This window comes from Dioscorea cayenensis, chromosome 4, assembly GCF_009730915.1.
Source record: "Dioscorea cayenensis subsp. rotundata cultivar TDr96_F1 chromosome 4, TDr96_F1_v2_PseudoChromosome.rev07_lg8_w22 25.fasta, whole genome shotgun sequence".
Lineage (NCBI taxonomy): Eukaryota > Viridiplantae > Streptophyta > Magnoliopsida > Dioscoreales > Dioscoreaceae > Dioscorea > Dioscorea cayenensis.
Window position 1 is genome coordinate 7,038,789 of NC_052474.1, and position 18,103 is coordinate 7,056,891.

The following is an 18,103-nucleotide window of genomic DNA, read 5'->3' on the forward strand; positions in this document are numbered from 1 at the left end:
CACCAACTTGAAACTAGTTAATCTAGTTTAGTCTTCACTAATATTATAAAAAGACACAGCCATTGACATTGAGATAACAAAAGCTAGTCATTGTCCAGCTAGCCAACCACAACCGCTCATCAATCCCTCTCCCAAGTCGTTGCCACGTTTTCCAATGTCCTTCATCATCATCATCATCATCATCATCATCATGAGAAGACTTTGTTCTTGCATAGTTGCATTTTTAGCAAAAAATGCTGAATTGATTCAGATGTTTCAGACTTGTATGAGTCTCTGAGAACTGAAACATGCAAATGCAGTACAACTTGAGATTTCTCTGAGTTCTTGTCTCAGTCAATCTGAAACAATGGCAGCAATCCCTCCTATCAATGGCAATGGCAATGGCTACTATGGATTTCCATCTCCAATCTCCATTGCTCCTCCTCTGTCTTCTTCATCACCAATTCCATCAATCCCACCTCCAAATGCACCATTATCTACTCCTTCTTACTCTTCTCCATCCCCTCCAATGCTGTCTCCTCCTCCTTCATTGCCACTATCACCTCCACCACCACCACCACCACCACCTACTCTTCCTTACTTTTCTCCACCACCTCCAATGGCATCTCCTCCTCCTCCTCCAATGCTACTATCATCTCCACCACCACCTCAACCCATTCCTCCAGCATTGCCTCCTAGAGTATCACCACCTCCATCTCCGCAAACTCCGGTTTATCTTTCACCGCCACCACCTTTTCTTTATCCATCACCACCACCTCCATTGCCGCCTCTGCCGCCGTTACCTCCACCAGTACTATCAGCTCCATCACCCAAGACTTCACCTTTACCTGCTCCTCATCCTCCACCACCACCACCACCACCACCACCACCTCCTCCTAGGCACAGTGGTTCTCATTCCAACATGACTAAACCCTCAAGAAGTCCGGCACCGCGACGAGGCAGCTCCAGCGATATCGTGTTTAAGACAGCAGCAGTCACTTCCCTTGCTGTTGTTGCTGGTATTGTGATGCTTAGTTTAGTAGGAGCAGTCTTTTGGTTTGTGAAGAAGCGCAGGAGGCCTGCAATCGGTGGCAATTCAGTAAACTCTGCCATTCCTGCTTCTTCTCTTGGTTCTTTACCACAGCCATTAGGTGATTCAATTGATATCTATCTATCGATCTATCTATCTACTTTGTTTTCTAAACTTGATGTTTGGATTGAATTGAATGTTTTCCATTTATTTTCAATCAGATTCATTGTATTCAAGGCCACCAACAGGTCCTCTTGTTAAGCATGGCTCTGGAACTGGTAGTCATATGTTCTTCTACTCTCCATCTCACCAGAGTTTAGGCAGCTTAACATTGTGCTTTACCTATGAGGAGTTGTTAGAATGTACCAATGGCTTCTCCCATGATAGCCTTTTAGGCAAAGGTGGATTTGGTTGTGTGTACAAAGGTTGTTTGCCGGATAAAAGAGAGGTGGCCGTCAAACAGCTGAAAGTAGGTGGCGCGCAAGGGGAACGGGAATTTAGAGCCGAAGTTGAGATCATTAGTCGAGTGCACCATCGACATTTAGTTTCTCTTGTAGGTTATTGCATTTCTGAGAATCAAAGATTGCTTGTCTATGACTATGTCCCAAACAATACTCTTTACCATCATCTTCATGGTAAGCTATACTTTCCACTCAAAAATTGGTTTATTGATGACTATAATTGAGTTCTAAGATGTGATTGCCATTGTACATGAATTTTGATTTGCAGAGCAAGGAAGCCGGGTTATGGATTGGCCAACAAGAGTTAAGGTAGCTGCCGGTGCAGCTCGTGGAATAGCATATCTGCATGAAGATTGTAATATTTTCTTTCTCCTTCTATGTTTACAGTAGTATCAAATGGTAATTCTGAAACATATAATTCTCTTTGTTTCACCAGGCCATCCTCGAATTATTCATCGAGATATCAAGTCCTCAAACATTCTACTAGATAACAACTTTGAAGCTCAGGTTATCTGCAATCTGTGAGCTGTGACCTCTGAACAAATTATCTTGTTTCTTCTGTTTCTTTAATTCCTTTTCTTATGATTGACATTTTACCTGTGTTAATGAATTAGGTTTCTGATTTTGGACTTGCAAGATTGAGTATGGATACCTCCACGCATGTAACTACACGCGTAATGGGGACATTTGGGTAGGTGAAAATATTGTTTAGAAAGTTTATAATTGAATTGATCCCTTTCTGATTTTTCATATCAGTATCTATGAATAAATGCAGTCTTGACAGTGATATATATTGTATATACAAAATAGATCAAAATACTAATCATTTGCTTGAAGTTTGCACAGAAGATATACACTCAAGAAGAATCTCTTTGCATTGTTATTCTGCTATTAATGTACACAATTTGACAAGTCACAATGATACTGTTAATGTATCAATCCTTTTAGATGATACTATGCTGTTTTTTCAGATACTTGGCCCCAGAATATGCATCAACAGGGAAGCTGACCGCTAAATCGGATGTATATTCATTCGGAGTTGTTCTTCTGGAACTTATTACTGGGAGAAAGCCTGTGGATGCATCTCAGCCTTTGGGAGATGAAAGTCTTGTTGAATGGGTAGGCTTTTCCTTTTCATTGCATCTCTTCACAAGTTAAAAAGGTTCTGTGTTTATTAAACTTCAGAAGTCTTCATTTATTTAGGATGGTTTTGATGCTTGGATTCACAAAAGCATTTCACATTCCTTTGCAAAATTGCGATGATAAATTAAAGAATCAGCTGATACTTTACTGTTGTTGGAAAAAAATTGAATTGAGTGAATTGAGTGTTCATCTAAAAGGATTGATACAATATGGATTAAATGTATCTCACACAAGCTAAATAAATAAGTCTTTGTGTTACTTGAACTTCATAAATTTTCATTTGTTTATGTTAGATGTATTAAGATGTTACATGGTGTATCTGTACTATATTGTGACGATCTCTATATTAGATCATGCAAACTTTCTTACGCATCATTAGTTTTGATGTTTCGATTAAAAAAAAGCGATTATATTGTTTGAAATTTTGGAGAGGAAAAGGAATTGATACAATGTGGTTTAAATGTATTTGTGTTTATAAAGGCAATTATCACAAACAATTTATATTTAATTATGTGTTCCAAAGCCAGTGCATACTTGAATAATAATTCTGAAACATCAACATCAAATAATCTCAGGCTCGGCCTTTGTTACTTCATGCACTTGAAACTGGAGAATTCAAAGGACTACTAGATCCAAAGCTCCAGAATAAGTACAACAAAAGCGAAATGTTTCGTATGATTGAAGCTGCAGCAACTTGTGTTCGACATTCAGCACTGATGAGGCCGCGAATGATTCAGGCAAGTCAATTCAGTACTTCTCTCAATCAAAAAGCTAGATGTCATCATACTAGCATCTAATAGAAAGAAATTGTAATGTATCAGGTGGTGAGAGCTCTTGATACTTTAGTAGATACAGATCTTAACAATGGAGTTCAACCGGGACAGAGTGAAATCTTTGATTCAGCGCAGCATTCTGCAGAAATTAATATACTTTCAGAGAATGCCTTTCGGAAGTCATGATTTTAGCAGTGAGTTAAGCAGAAATAGCTGGAGAATTCGAAGAAATTTGTGAACATGTTTGGGTTAAATATGTAGCCATTCTTTCATTTGTTATTGTGAGAAAATCATTTCTGCTGCATTACTGATTATAAAGTGGAAAAGAGTGTTTTTCTTCAGTTATTCCAGTTTTGGAGGTCATTCTGTATCAAGATTTTTGTGGTTACTTGTAAATTCATTCAATGTGAAAAATTTGTGAAAAATTTGAGATTTTTTTTGTTATTTTTGTATGATTAATAACTCCAAATATTGTGTTTTTTTTTTTGGTTAAAAGAGCTACAAAAGCTAGACTCAACAGCATAAAAGAAAACAAGACTCAAAGCAAAAACTTAGCCAACGATCATTTTGGCCTATCAATGGCGTGAGTCCCCTTACGTGGGATGTTCGCGCCGAGTGTCGGCGTGGGCTCTGCGAGTTTCGATCACCCATCTCGATGCAAGGTGAGGGCGCGGTTCTGAGCGTTGCTTTCCTCACGTGTTTCGTCTCTGAGTTCGGTCCTTTGGTCGCTTTCTAAACAAAAAAAAACAAAAATAACAGTACTTAAAAAAAAATAGGAGGTTTTTTTTAACCAACACAGTTTTAAACACAGAAGACTAACGAATAATTAATAATTTTTCTGAGTGATGTAAGTCTCTCATGTAATTTTTTCTTTTTAATTTACATCTAATTATTAATTATTTTTAAAAGAAATCTATGAAATCTTATGCTCCATAGTGAAAATTTCAAAACTCAGAAAAAAAAAAAAATCTTGCTTTTTAAAAATGTCACTTCCCTTAAAATAAAGAAAAAGTAAATGATATATATAAGAAATTTGTGTGGTTTTAGAAAGATCATTTGACTAATAGATAAAATCGACGAAAATAGTGACGATTATTTCGTAAATAAAAAAAATAAAATTAATCTGTGAAAATAAAAATATTCAAGGACCAAGACATAATTTACCCCATAAAAAATTCTCTGAGAGAGAGACAGAGAGAGAGAGAGAGAGACGAGAGAGAGATGGAGGAAGAGGGGGATCCGCAGAGGCTGAAGAAGATCGCGGCGGCGGCGTACGAGTACGAGAACGATCCTCGATGGAAGGACTACTGGGCCAACGTCCTCATCCCTCCCCATATGGCCTCTCGAACCGATGTTCGCGATCACTTCAAGCGCAAGTTCTACCAGCGCCACATCGTTCGTTCGTTTCCTTTTGTTCCATTTTGATCTTTTTTTGATATCTTGTTTCCATTTTTGCGTGGTTTTTGTTTTTTTTTATAATTTTTTAATGTTTTTGGTTTAGGTTTTCTTTTGGTTTTTTCATTTTGGCTGAATATCGTGGTTATTTGCTGAAAAATTTATGAATTTGGAGGTTTTTTGTTTTAAAGTTGTTGTTTTGAGGCTGTTATTGTTAGTTTGTTGTGTGATTTTAGGATCCCGGTTTGGTTGTGGAGCCGATGGCGCCGAGCAGTTCATCCCAGCCGACGAGGGCTTCAACAACATCTTCATCTACTCCGGCCAATGAAAACTCAAGGCCTCGCAGCACTGGTATGGATGGGTTGGGGTGGGGGTGGAGTTTGATTTCTTGTCTTATTGCTGAAAGTATATTGCTGAAAAATTGTTTTTTTAATGCCTAATGCTTAATTTTGATAAGCAGGGCCTAGTGCTGGGTCTGGAACATCATCAGCGTCTACAAGGAACACAACTCCGCAACGATTGGATCGGCGGAGCATTCATTTCTCTGCCAATGCTTGGGTATGGTGAAATATTGTGTGAAATGTTCCTGCTAGGAATCTTAAGGCTTTCTCTATTCATAATTTTCTCAGTTTTGTTTTTATTGATGAATGCATGAATGGAGGCTTACAATTGAAGTGATTGTAGCTGACTTCGCATTTGACGACTTTGCTGCTGCGACAAAAGTTAATTTTGTCCTTCTATGCTGAAAACGGATGATTAGAAATGATGTCTTGTTCTACTTTGTTTTATGATCATGCTGGGATTGAGTTTAAACTTAATTAGATGAACTTATCCCAATAGGAGCTAGTTTAGACCAAAACCACAAACTTTTATCTTGAGCTCTGATGGTCTTTCCATAATGTCGATTTATGATGTTTTAAAATTTTTGTAACCACAAACTTTGTTTTTTTTTTTTTATGGTCATGCTAGGATTGAGTTTAAACTTAATTAGATGAACTTATCCCAATGGGAGCTAGTTTAGACCAAAACTACAAACTTTTATCTTGAGCTCTGATGGTCTTTCCATAATGTCAATTTATGATGTTTTAAAATTTTTGTCACACAAAATGGTGTAGCTCTTTACTTCTATTTATTGTATATATGGCTGTTCTAGATCATATCTATGTTTGTACTTGGCAGGTTTTAGTTGTTTCTGTTCTTGGACTTCTTCCCCTTGTGCCAAGAAATATTTCAAACAAGGCTTACCGTTTATCCTTGCTGGGCACCACATGTTCTTCATTGTATTCAATATACACTCTCCATGGGGTAAACTTCTTTATGATTTTCTTTGAGTTTCTCTTTTCTGGTTATTGTTTTTGCCTTTTTTTGGTAGTTTTCATTAATTTATGTATAAAAACTTCTCTTTCAGAAACCCAGTGGATGGAATATGCCCGCCATTCAAACATGGCTTCAATCTGTAGTTGCGGCCAAGGACTTTATACCTTTCCTCTACTCATTAATGTTTGTTTCATCTCAACTACACTTTTAAATGTAAGGGCATTGTTTCATTATTTGAGAACATCCTACTATAGAATTGTGAATTAGCAATTTATGATGCTAATTGATGTGTGTATTGGTGACAGTTGCTTTGATACCTGTCCTTTGCTGGGCACTAGAGCATGTTGCCAAGTTTCTTAGGCGGAATTTCTCAAATTCCACGCTATACCGGTGCGTTTTAGCATGTTTTAATAATTCTTTAATTTGAACTATCATGAGCAAGTAGAGATTTTTATTTACCTTAAGGAGTAAGCTCTTTATGTGAAATTAACCGTAACTACAGTATGTTTTATGCTTTGTCCCAGGTCACAAGTAAATTTATGAAAATGCTAGAGTTGCACACACGGCATGCTAGATGTCGAATGAAAAGTTTTTATTTTAATATTTCACTTTTTTGTCCAAATTCTATTTGTTTAATAATATCAAAATACATCAGTCATTTCAAGTTAAGGAAGCTGAATGTGTTCCTACCACCAATGCAATACCTAACAGTGGATTGCAAGGATCATGATAATTGAATTAGTCGCACATTGTGAATAAAGGAGCATGATCATATTTGATCCATGAAATATCTCAGCCACTCTTGTATCAAAAGGAGAATAACATTAACCTGTCCCTTTAACTATATCATACATTATTTGGTTTACCATTACAATTTACAAGTTGGTAGATTCATGTGCCTTGCTTGCTACACCTGAATTCTACTTTCATGGCATTGTCCGTTCCCTAGTTTGTTAACTTGTTAGCATGTCAAGTGGTTTCCAAGGGCATCAGTTGTAAGTCTGGATCAATAGAGAACCTGCTCACAGCTTATCATGTGATTCTTTGTTAGCAGTTAGCACACCCTCTCTCTCTCTCTCTCTCTCTCTCTCTGATGTTTTAATTTAGGCACTGATATTTATATCCATCTGGCATTGGTGTTCAATTTTGTAAGCATGATATAACATGTGAAATTTTTTAAGTTTTAGATAGGAAGATTTAGAACCATAAACCAGGACATTGAGATTTCATTTGCCATATGACACAATCGTCGCTGCTTGATTATTGAACAGGAAATATTTGGATGAACCTTGTTCGTGGGTAGAAGCGAACATCACTACACTCAACATCCTAAGTTCAAATGTGGAGATAGCTTTGGGATTCCTGCTTATTGTCTCCTTGTTCTCGTCAGTGAACCACCTCATACCTTCTAATCATCTCATTCTTTCTATAATTTATCTTCTATGTCTTTCGCTCTATTTGGATTGTGGAAATTGAAACTCAAGTTTTTTCTGATGCAGGTGGCAGCGCAATATCATTCAAACTTTCATGTACTGGCAGGTATTTTTCCTGGGCCTTAGACTAACCTGGTTTTGGTTGTGTACATCATGAACTAAATCACTAAACCTATTAGTTATTTCTGTGTTTTTCCCCTGCTATAATTCTCAACTGTTGACCTATTTTCTTTGTGGATCACAGCTACTGAAGCTCATGTATCATTCTCCTGCCACCGCCGGCTATCACCAGAGTGTGTGGGGGAAAATCGGTCGGACTGTAACCCCATACATTCATCAACATGCCCCTTTCTTGAATGGTGCAGTATCAGCAATTCAACGATGGTGGTTAAGGTAGTAGAAGATATCTTAAAACACAGACTGCTACCTATAATACATGGTCATTTAAAAGACACTTTCTTTAAGGGGTCAATTTGGCGTTGTTATAACAAGTTGGATTCTGGCAAAGCATTTTATTTTTATTTTTTTCTGTATTCACTGCTTGCTATCAAGAAAACAGATGCAAACTCTATTAGTTATTATTAGACACAATGTCTCATTTATTCACACTTCTGCTCAGATTTCGTTTTGTTATTAATGATCTAGAGTAGTAGTACATTAACTTCATCTCTCCTCAATTATGTTTATTAATTATGCATGTAAACAAATCGTAGACCCGGTTGCATTGCGCCAGTGAAGCAGCAAACAGGCTGGCCATGTGGACAATTATTATTATGGACATGACCTGCATGGATCTGTTAAAAAGTTGGGTTTTCTCTCATAAGTTCATAACTCGCAAGTCACAACAAAGATATAGCCATTCACCTTCACAGAACCTTCTCCTGAGTCCTGACCTGGTTCTAAAATTTCCATTGTAACCCCAAAACCAAGTCCAGAAACTAATTCCAAAGAACTCTTCTAAAACAAACTAAAACCTCAGCCCAAGCAACATTAACCAGGTCAATCAACAGAATTAATAAAATAAAATAAAATAAAAAACCAAACCAGACCCAGGACCAGATCCAATGTCCAAAAACTTTGACTTTTGACTTAACTATATTTACATATAATATATATATATTCCCATGCTTCACCGACGTCCATGACTCCATTCATCTCCTTCCCCCAAAAACCACGCGCTTTCTCCTCACCTTCCTTCCCTTTCTCTTCAAAACAACCCCTCTTTTTCCTCTCCTTCTTCTCCACATCTTCTCATCCCTAACAACTCTCTCTTCCATTTTTTTCCTTCATGCTACCTTTCAACCCTTAAAAATCCACCACTTTATATATATATATATATATATATATTAAATCATCATCATCATCATCATCATCATCAACAACAACAACAACAACTCTGGGACGTTGGAGCTAGCTTTGAGAGATCGCCAGATCACTCATGGGACTCAAACTTCATGGGAACCACCTAAAACAACTACGAGATATCTTCACCCGCTTCGACATGGACTCTGATGGCAGCCTAACTCTCCTGGAACTCGCCGCCCTTCTCCGTTCTCTCGGCCTCAAACCTTCCGGTGACCAACTCCACTCCCTCCTCTCTAACATGGACTCCAACGGCAACGGCTCCATCGAGTTCGACGAGCTCGCCGACGCTATCGCTCCCATGATGAGCGACGAGGCCCTCGTCAACCAAGCTCAGCTCGTCGAGGTCTTCCGTTCCTTTGACCGTGACGGTAATGGCTTCATCTCTGCCGCCGAGCTTGCTCGTTCCATGGCTCGCATGGGTCAACCTCTCTCTTTTTTAGAGCTCACCGAGATGATGCGTGAGGCCGATACCGACGGTGATGGTGTCATTAGCTTCAATGAGTTCGCCGCCGTCATGGCCAAGTCCGCCACTGACTTTCTTGGGCTTGCTGCCGTTTCTTGAGTTTGACCTTTCTCTTTGGTCAACGCTTTTCTTTCTTCTCATGTACAGAGTTTTTGGCATTTGTTTCTTTCTTTTAATTGTGGAACAACATGGAGTGAGGTTTGGGGAAACTACATATTCATGACTCCTTTTATGGTTAAGCATGGTCGGTTCCGCAATGTTGTTGTTCGTGTATAAGCAGGCCTACACTAGCCCGCACACCCCATCTGCCAAGTTATATGGCTTTTTGTGCGAACAAACAATAGCCCATATGTTTTTATGGTGATATTGTGTGACCGTATATTTGATGCATGCTTATATGGCTTTCATGTTAGGTTGTGCTGCTTCCTATGCATATGTATAATTTTTTTTTTATGATAACACAACTCTTACAAATGCAAAAAGTAACAACCATATTTTGTTATCTAGAATGACATAATGTTTTCTAAATACAACAAAATAGATATAATCAATGCAAGATACTGATTTAGCATGGAAAATTTTTCAAATTGAGGGAAAGAACCATAGGATTCCTTAGAAGTAGTGAAATATTTCCACTATATCAACAATGTAATTACAAAAGTATGTCTCTTGGGCTAACTAAAAGATATACAAACACAATGACATGAGAATTCAATAGGAAAATGTTTCAACAACATATATATTCATCATCATCACTCAAAGATGGAAACAATGATTTCAAGAAGAGTTTAAAAGAAATCAAATCAGTGGATTAGGAGAAGCAAACCTCTCTTGTTCGGAAAAATCAAAACACATCGAAATGGCACCAGCCATACTTAATAATAGAAGGAGTCCTCCGCTTCCTCTTTACTTCCTAAACCAAATAAGTTTCACTCCTCCTAACTCCTCACCCCTAAAAAAATCAGGTGAAGGAAAGAGGTTTTTTGGAGGGGTGAGGAGGACTTAGGAGGGGTGAAGCTTATTTTGTTGGGGGAGTAAAGAGGAGGAGAAGTAGTTTGGAGGGGTGTTTCACCCATCCAAAACCCTCATATTCCATCCCTACAAATCGGGGTCTTTTGGAAGGATGAGATTATTAAAAAAAAGTTCAATGTTTAAACTTTTATGAAAATACCAAATTACCGTTTATCAATTAGAGAAATTACCATAATGTCTTTTTAAAATCTAATTTCATCTTTCATATTATAATTTTTATTTTTTTAATTTGTAAGATTAATAATATATTTTAAAAATTATAATAATAATATAAAAATGATAAATAATTATAAAAATTAAATACTTACATAGTATTTGGATTCAAAAGTAGAAGGAAAAGTAAAAGGAGGGAAGGGGAGGAAAAAGGAGGGAAAGGAAAGGAAGGGTTCAACCTTTTTTTGGATAGACAAATTTTATGGAAGGAAAAGAAAAGAGAGTTTTCTGATAAATCTTGTTTGGTTAATGAAGAGAAGAGAAAGGAAATGAAGGAAAATATAATAATATGATTTACCAATTATACCCTTATTATAAAAAATCACTTATTTCTTTTTAAATTTTAAACACATGAATTATAAATATCTCAAATAAATTCACACTTTATGCATAGTTTTTAATGAATACTAAAATTATTATAATTATCATTATTATTTTAATTTTGATTTTTATACTTTAATTTTACCTCTTCTCAAATACTACAATTTATTTTTCCTTTGAAAATATATCATACATTATTTAAAGATCATTTTCTTCTATGGCTCTATTGGATCATCACAAAATCACTTTATCATATTGTTAGTAAATCTATTCTAATATTTTAATTCATAGCATAATAATTATGTTTAATAAGATAATTATTAGTTTTTTCTCACTCAAAGAAAAAATTTTAATTTTATTTGTACTTTGAATAAAATTTGGATATTAAAGAATTCTATTGAGATAAATTCTTTTAAAGATGAATTGACAAATAAAAAACACAACATAAACAAATATGCAAATAAAAAAAAACATAAAAATAAGGATTCGTGAAGGGTGTCATGTGAATGATTGATTAAAATAAAATTAGATTGAAAAAAGTAAAAGAAGAAATTTATGAAGTTGCATTATGTAATTAATTTAAAAAATAAAGGGTATTAAGGTCTTTTAAAAAATTAAAATTTTTGGGAGGTTCTCTTTCTCGGCGACACTCCAAATCAGGGGGCTAGAAAAAGTGGGGTTTCGGAGGGTTTCGGAGAGGCTAGAGTTAACTTTCTTTTCTCTTCGTGAAATTAAAAATATCTATCCAAAATGAGTGAAGGGCCGACTCTAACCCTCCAAAACTCTCGCTTTACTTTATTTTTTCTCGCTGTCCTTCAATCAAACATACCATTATAGTATTGTTTAAAAATAATATTATTAAATTAATATTATTACTAATATTAATATTAATATTAAATTTAATAATAATATTAACAAAGTTTGTACAAAATAATCTTAGATATATATTAAAAATTTATTATGATCAATTTTATATAAAATGACAAATTAGTAAAATACACATTACATCTCTCCTCACTCATAAAAAAAATAAAAAATAAAAATAAATTAGACTACCCCTTCACACTCCTCCATTGAACCAAACATAAACTTTTTTTAAATTCTCCATTCTCTTCTCTCCTTACTCCCCTCACTATGCCCTCCCCCCTCACCTTCTGTACCAAATAAGGGGTTATTCTCTATGTCTCCGACTTTATCTTTCTCTCTTCATGAATGAGAGTTTTACACTATATTAGTTTCTCACGTGAAAGACCAAATATGCTCTTGTTTTTCATTAATTGACATAGATTCTTTTTTTATTAAGTATTGGGCTAAAGCCCAACTTATTTTCTAACCCACAAAGTGTGGTTGAACCCTAACAAGCATATGATGGATTGGAGGTAGCAATTTTTTTGTTTACAAATACCATAAGCGTATTGTCTCTGAGTGTCTACACATGAAGTAATATGGGTCAACTCAAGCACTCTTATCCAATATAGAGATTAGACTGCAAACCTGCACTTACAGTGAAAGACTTTGTGGTATCATTCCACCAAACATATTTCATAGTTCGGTTAATGAGTGACCTGTAGATCATGTATTTAATAATTAATAATAAAGGGCCTTTTGACTAGAGGTAGTGGTTTAGGTAAAAACCATCATAATTCATTTCTAAACCTTGGGCTAGGACTTTAAAACTATAATTTAAATTAATTAAATTTGAATGTGATTTAAGTTTATATTATATATCACAAGTGAAGTTTGAGGTTCAAATCCTACCTCTTTAAAAAAAAATATTATATTGAAAGATGAGAGGAGTGATTATATTTGTATTGTCAACTGATAAAATAAATGTATTTTCATAATTTATAATTAAATAAATATATTTATATAATTTCAATGTCTAATTAAAAATATTTAAAATTTATTACTTTTATAGTATAAGTGTTGGTATTTAATTGCTCTCCTTAATTTGAAGTCAGAGGCGGCCATATGTGACTATCTACATTTTTCATCTCAATATACACAACCAGTTCTTTTATTTATTTATTTATTTATTTTAATTTAGTTCAAAATATATATTATTCCAGTCTTTCCAGACAAAAAAAAAAAATTTTACCATTTCGCGGTCTTGGCGGCCGTTTGAATTGATACTCAAAAGTCAGTCTTTTTTTATTTATTATTTTAATTACATAATTATTTTCTCGTAATTTTTGATATTTCTATATTTAATAAAACATCATTGAAAAACACCACAAATTTCGTTCTTATCTTACACCTTAACGCACTTTGTCTTCAAAGTTGAATTTTCGTCCAATGAATCAACGAGTTTCAATACTGGGTTACTTTTTGGGGTTTACTTTCTCTCAAGTTTTTGAGTCATCGTTTCCTCGCGTTTTCGTCGAGGAGAAAAACCATTTAGAAACCCTAGCGAGAACCAAGAGCATTCGGCTGGAGAAATTGGAATCATGAAGGGCAAGAAGCCATTGAAGAAGCTCCAGCTCAACGTTCCCTCTCAAGAAACTCCGGTCACCGATTTCTTGTAAGCCTCTTCTCCCCCGTTGACTTCACCGTTTCTCTGGCTTCGATCCAAGCTTAGATTGTTGATTTATGCTTGATTATTAGTATTTTTATTGTTGATCCTGGAAAAATCGTTGTGCTCTTTTGGAAGTTTTGATTTTTTCCTTAATTATAATTTGAGTGATTTGGGTTGATTTGTTGCATTTCAGGACGGCTAGTGGGACTTTCCAGGATGGAGATCTGAGACTGAACCAGAAAGGATTGCGGCTTATCACTAAAGAGAGCGGAAGTGATGTGAGATTGCTTTGCTTCTTTATTACCTTCTTTTTTTGAATTAAAAAACATTTATTTCACAGGTGTTATTGTTGATTAGTATCTCTGTGAAACTTGTTCTCATGTTTAAAGGTTTAAATTCGAAGTATATAATGCGAAATTATACACATTTAAAGCACATATGATTTTAAATTTGGTGTTGGAAATTTCTGTATGGGAGAGCTTGGAATAGATTTTAGACTGACCATGATTTCCAGATTTCTTTTGCTTTCTAGTTTAATGAATGCTTTTTATTTAATTAGTTTAGCAATTATTAGCCATGGTAGTTTTGAACAATCAGCATTGTTTTGTGATTTGTTTGGTGAATTGCACTTTACATTGGGCTTTTGGAGGGTGAGCACTGTAAATGCTTGAAATGTCTTTATTATCTTTGGCTTCCATTGAATGTACATCCTGCAAAACATGAAATGAATGCAATTAATACTTCAACTTGGATTTGTTGAAAGCCTATGTATGCGGTCATCTGAAGTTACAGAGTTCCTTTTCGGCTTTTCGGAATATACAAATATTCTTTCCATATTGTCATTGACACAATATGTGATATGCTGACTCATTCTAAGGTCAAGCCAAGCAATAAAATTGGCTTTAAAATGGCTGGAGTGTTGGGGGAAACATGGTTAAGATTCAGTAGATGCTTACTATGTTTATGTCATGATGTAAAATTTTGGTTTTTGTTAGATGTTGATATTTGGTTGTTTGATGTTGCGTTTCACTGACCCCGCAGCTGTTCTGTACCAAGCTACATCATCAGGCTTACTTTGTAGTTTTGTTGTTTAATGTTTTCTTTTTCTTTTGCTTGTTAACTTTTCCTGTGGTTTGTTTTCATGGTTCCTTTTTGCCAGGTTGCTGCACCACCACCAGATGTTAAAGAGGAATCCTCTCAGATTGCATTGGAAGATTTAGAGACCATAAAGGTCATAGGGAAAGGAAGTGGGGGTGTTGTTCAACTTGTTAGACACAAATGGAATGGAACATTTTTTGCATTGAAGGTGATTCTGCATGAAGTATTAGTTTAGTATATGTTTTTTTATTAAATTGATAAAATGCACATGCATAATTTGAACTAACTAATCAGCTAAAGAAAATAATAATCTTCTTCTATTTGATGATGAGTTTATTTATTTTATCTCCTTTCAACCATTGCTTATTTTTAGAGTGGACTATTTATCATGTAAGTCACATCTCTTCATGATGATAGGGAGCATGAGTAACAGCAGTTTCATCTTGGACTTGGGTATTAAAGGTTTTGTTGCTTAAGGACTACATGTGGCCCAACTTCATTGATCTCGTTGAAATAATGCAGACTGAAAGTGTATGCTCTATATGTTGAGAGAACAATTAAAAGGTTCCTGAAATTGTAAATGCACTTGCCTGGGAATAGAAATTCCTATAGTTCATATAGGGTACTACTATGTGTAGTTTGTTAAGCATAAGCTACATAGTTTTTTGTTTAGTTTTATTGACACTGAGAATTTATTTGCAGGGTATCCAAATGAATGTCCAAGAGACAATTCGCAAACAAATTGTTCAAGAGCTCAAAATAAATCAAGCATCATTGTGCCCCAATGTGGTGGTGTGTTATCATTCTTTCTACCACAATGGTATTATTTCTCTTGTCTTAGAATATATGGATCGTGGATCACTGGCAGACATAATAAAGCAAGTTAAAACAATTCTTGAGCCTTATCTTGCAGTGCTTTGCAAACAGGTGAAAAAACATTTTACGTCATAAATTGGTTATGGCATTATTTCTGTGATGTTCTTATTTCAAACAAAATTCTATATTTTAGGTATTGAAAGGTTTGGTATATCTGCACCATGAAAGGCACGTCATTCATAGGGACATAAAACCATCAAACCTATTAGTGAACCACAAAGGTGAAGTGAAAATCACTGATTTTGGTGTGAGTGCTGTGCTAGCAAGCTCCATGGGTCAGCGAGATACATTTGTTGGCACCTACAATTATATGTCGGTGAGTAGAACTATTATGTTATTATTAGGCCTAACATCTCTGACTTTCTTTTTAAAGATTAATGCTTGTTATCTTAGGTTATTGAATATTGATATTTTCCTTTGATTTCAGCCTGAACGGATCAGTGGAGGCTCATATGATTATAAGAGTGATATATGGAGTTTGGGTTTGGTAATTCTTGAATGTGCTATTGGTCGATTTCCTTACATACCATTGGAACAAGAAGAAGGTTGGTTGAGCTTTTATGAACTTTTGGATGCCATTGTGGGACAGCCCCCGCCTTCTGCCCCATCAGATCAATTCTCTCCAGAATTCTGTTCATTCATTTCAGCTTGGTATGACCAATTTTCTTCTATGAAAAATTTCCCTACAATCTCATTTTTTTCACCTTGTGAAGACTGGTCTCTTAAGTTCAATTTATATACTTATCGAGATATATCACTTGCATTCTGTTTGTGGCACTCACTCTTGATTTGTTGTTCACCATACTCTTTTGATTTGGATGCATCTACGTGGTTTATCTGTGCTATACCATTTGTATAACACAACTGCTAATGGGCTTTAGGTTATATGATTTGTTTTGTTTGGGGTACCTGATGTTGCAGGTGTTTTTTAGTCACTCTAAAATCACATCATACAACCAGGCTTTCTGAATATGATAGATGTTGGAAGTGTGGCCAATGCCTGAACATGTGATTTAAAGCGCAAGATTCTTTTTAAATTCAAGTTTAAAGTGTTAATTATATTATTTATTTACTTTAACTCATTTAATTTTGTCTTTTGTTTTTTTGGTTTTTAAATGCCTTTAAGGACTTATATTATTGTTGTTCCGCATGTAAGACAGTCAGGCCTTCTAAAGGCTGAGACTGAAGGTAATCTTCCATTTTCTTCTTAAACTAGTTTATACACTTAAAATGTCAATTTACAACCTTATCTCTAGGGTAAATAGATAATTCATCAAAGCTTAATGCCAATCTCTTTATTGGACCAAAAACAAAGTTCCTCTGCTAAGATGTGAATTAAAGGGCTATGCAAGTATCTCTAATGCAGTATCATGACTCAAAAACTACAACAGCACACATGACATATTGGAGATTCCTTACCTTATTTACAAGCAAAGGTTGTTTAACAGTCTATTTCAATTCTTCTATTGTTAATAAACTTGCATTTTAGTGGATGTTTTACTCTAAAATTGTTCGAGAACTTTAGTAAAAAGCTTTTGTGGCCTGATTATCATGTAACATCTGTCACTGTTGATGAAAATTACTAACTGTTGAACTTCATCTCTAATTTTGACTGCAGCATACAGAAGGATCCTCAGGAGAGATTATCATCTCTTGAACTTCTGGTCAGTACTGTTATACTTTCTCGAGCATTCCATTCTCAGTATTTCGAAAGACTTAACTTTTGAATCTCTGTCTGATTTTTAGGAGCATCCGTTCATCAAAAAGTTCGAGGACAAGGATATAAACCTTGCGATTCTGGTCGACAGCCTCGATCCTCCTGTAAATATCCCCATTTGAGGTTGTAGTCAATGTGCTGATTTCTGTTGTACTGAAAGAAATGTAGCATAACAATCTTGGCTCAAGAAAGTGAGATTTGTGCCCAAGTTTTCTGCTTCATAGGTTACTTCTGGTTGTAGACTTGGGCGTATAAAATCACACCAGCTTTCCACCTTGACAATGTCTTAAATGGTGTTGTATTTTCAATTTCAGCTTTGATCTTAAAATACTTTTGCAATTCATTTAATTTTAAATATTTAATTGATTTTTTTTTTCAACTGATAACTCATTCCAGTCATTTTAAAAAAAAAAATTTTTTTTTAGCAAACCAAATAATACATGCATTAGATTTTACTGTAAAAATATGTACATATTATCCAGTCATGTTTAAAAAAAAAGAATTTTTTTTAGCAAACCAAATAATACATGCATTAGATTTTACTGTAAAAATATATACATTAATTTTTTTTGAGTTGTGGTATCACTTGTTTCTTTAGGGGGGAGGTCATGCAAAAGAAGCTTGTAAACTTCTAGACAATTTCTCTAGCACCAACATCCTTATTTCCTTAAATTGTCTTATCCCCACTTTTGCTTCAATAGGTCCTCTATATTTGTTGAATAATAATAATAATAATAATAATAATAATAATAATAATAATAATAATAAAAACCAAAAATAAAATTCAAGATTGAAAATAAAAAAAGTGAGTATATGAAAAAAATTAAAAATTATATTTAAATTAATTTCCAACATTAAAGCCCAGCCCAAGGCAACAACTACTCTTGAGCAAGCCCAGGCCAGCCCATCAAAGAACTGGAAACAAAAGCGTAACCTAGAGAAGTCCATCTCTGACCGTCCGATGAGCACTAA

At 35.0% G+C, this 18,103-nt stretch overlaps 4 protein-coding genes across 4 annotated transcripts; all 4 read left to right on the plus strand.

The window, feature by feature from the left end:
• The first annotated feature begins 346 nt into the window (after positions 1 to 346).
• Positions 347 to 3,735, plus strand: LOC120258627 (proline-rich receptor-like protein kinase PERK8). Its single transcript, XM_039266084.1, is given in 9 exon segments — positions 347 to 1,130; positions 1,231 to 1,644; positions 1,745 to 1,825; positions 1,907 to 1,977; positions 2,085 to 2,161; positions 2,442 to 2,589; positions 3,189 to 3,350; positions 3,435 to 3,542; positions 3,544 to 3,735. Coding segments are annotated over 9 exon segments (1,926 nt in total). The 3' UTR covers positions 3,625 to 3,735.
• Positions 3,736 to 4,562: 827 nt separating this feature from the next.
• LOC120259063 lies at positions 4,563 to 8,149 on the plus strand. Its single transcript, XM_039266598.1, is given in 9 exon segments — positions 4,563 to 4,781; positions 5,018 to 5,132; positions 5,242 to 5,339; positions 5,961 to 6,086; positions 6,190 to 6,322; positions 6,404 to 6,488; positions 7,370 to 7,483; positions 7,598 to 7,637; positions 7,776 to 8,149. Coding segments are annotated over 9 exon segments (1,038 nt in total). The 5' UTR covers positions 4,563 to 4,607; the 3' UTR covers positions 7,929 to 8,149.
• A 538-nt stretch (positions 8,150 to 8,687) lies between these two features.
• On the plus strand, positions 8,688 to 9,772 carry LOC120259062 (probable calcium-binding protein CML14). The gene has a single exon (XM_039266597.1). The coding sequence runs from the start codon at positions 8,970 to 8,972 to the stop codon at positions 9,456 to 9,458; it is 489 nt and encodes a 162-aa protein (XP_039122531.1). The 5' UTR covers positions 8,688 to 8,969; the 3' UTR covers positions 9,459 to 9,772.
• A 3,492-nt stretch (positions 9,773 to 13,264) lies between these two features.
• LOC120259238 (mitogen-activated protein kinase kinase 1) lies at positions 13,265 to 17,461 on the plus strand. Its single transcript, XM_039266812.1, has 8 exons — positions 13,265 to 13,446; positions 13,634 to 13,718; positions 14,600 to 14,746; positions 15,241 to 15,465; positions 15,548 to 15,730; positions 15,842 to 16,065; positions 17,033 to 17,078; positions 17,161 to 17,461. Exons 1-8 carry the CDS (start codon positions 13,373 to 13,375, stop codon positions 17,251 to 17,253), a joined length of 1,077 nt encoding a protein of 358 aa, XP_039122746.1. The 5' UTR covers positions 13,265 to 13,372; the 3' UTR covers positions 17,254 to 17,461.
• Positions 17,462 to 18,103: the final 642 nt, after the last annotated feature.

Bases quoted from the DNA above. Each gene is read 5' to 3' on its own strand.
- LOC120259062 (XM_039266597.1), top strand. From the start codon at position 8,970: ATGGGACTCAAACTTCATGGGAACCACCTAAAACAACTACGAGATATC.
- LOC120259238 (XM_039266812.1), top strand. From the start codon at position 13,373: ATGAAGGGCAAGAAGCCATTGAAGAAGCTCCAGCTCAACGTTCCCTCT. The intron at 14,747-15,240 runs GTGATTCTGCAT...ATTTATTTGCAG, and splicing joins GAACATTTTTTGCATTGAAG to GGTATCCAAATGAATGTCCA. The intron at 15,731-15,841 runs GTGAGTAGAACT...CTTTGATTTCAG, and splicing joins GCACCTACAATTATATGTCG to CCTGAACGGATCAGTGGAGG.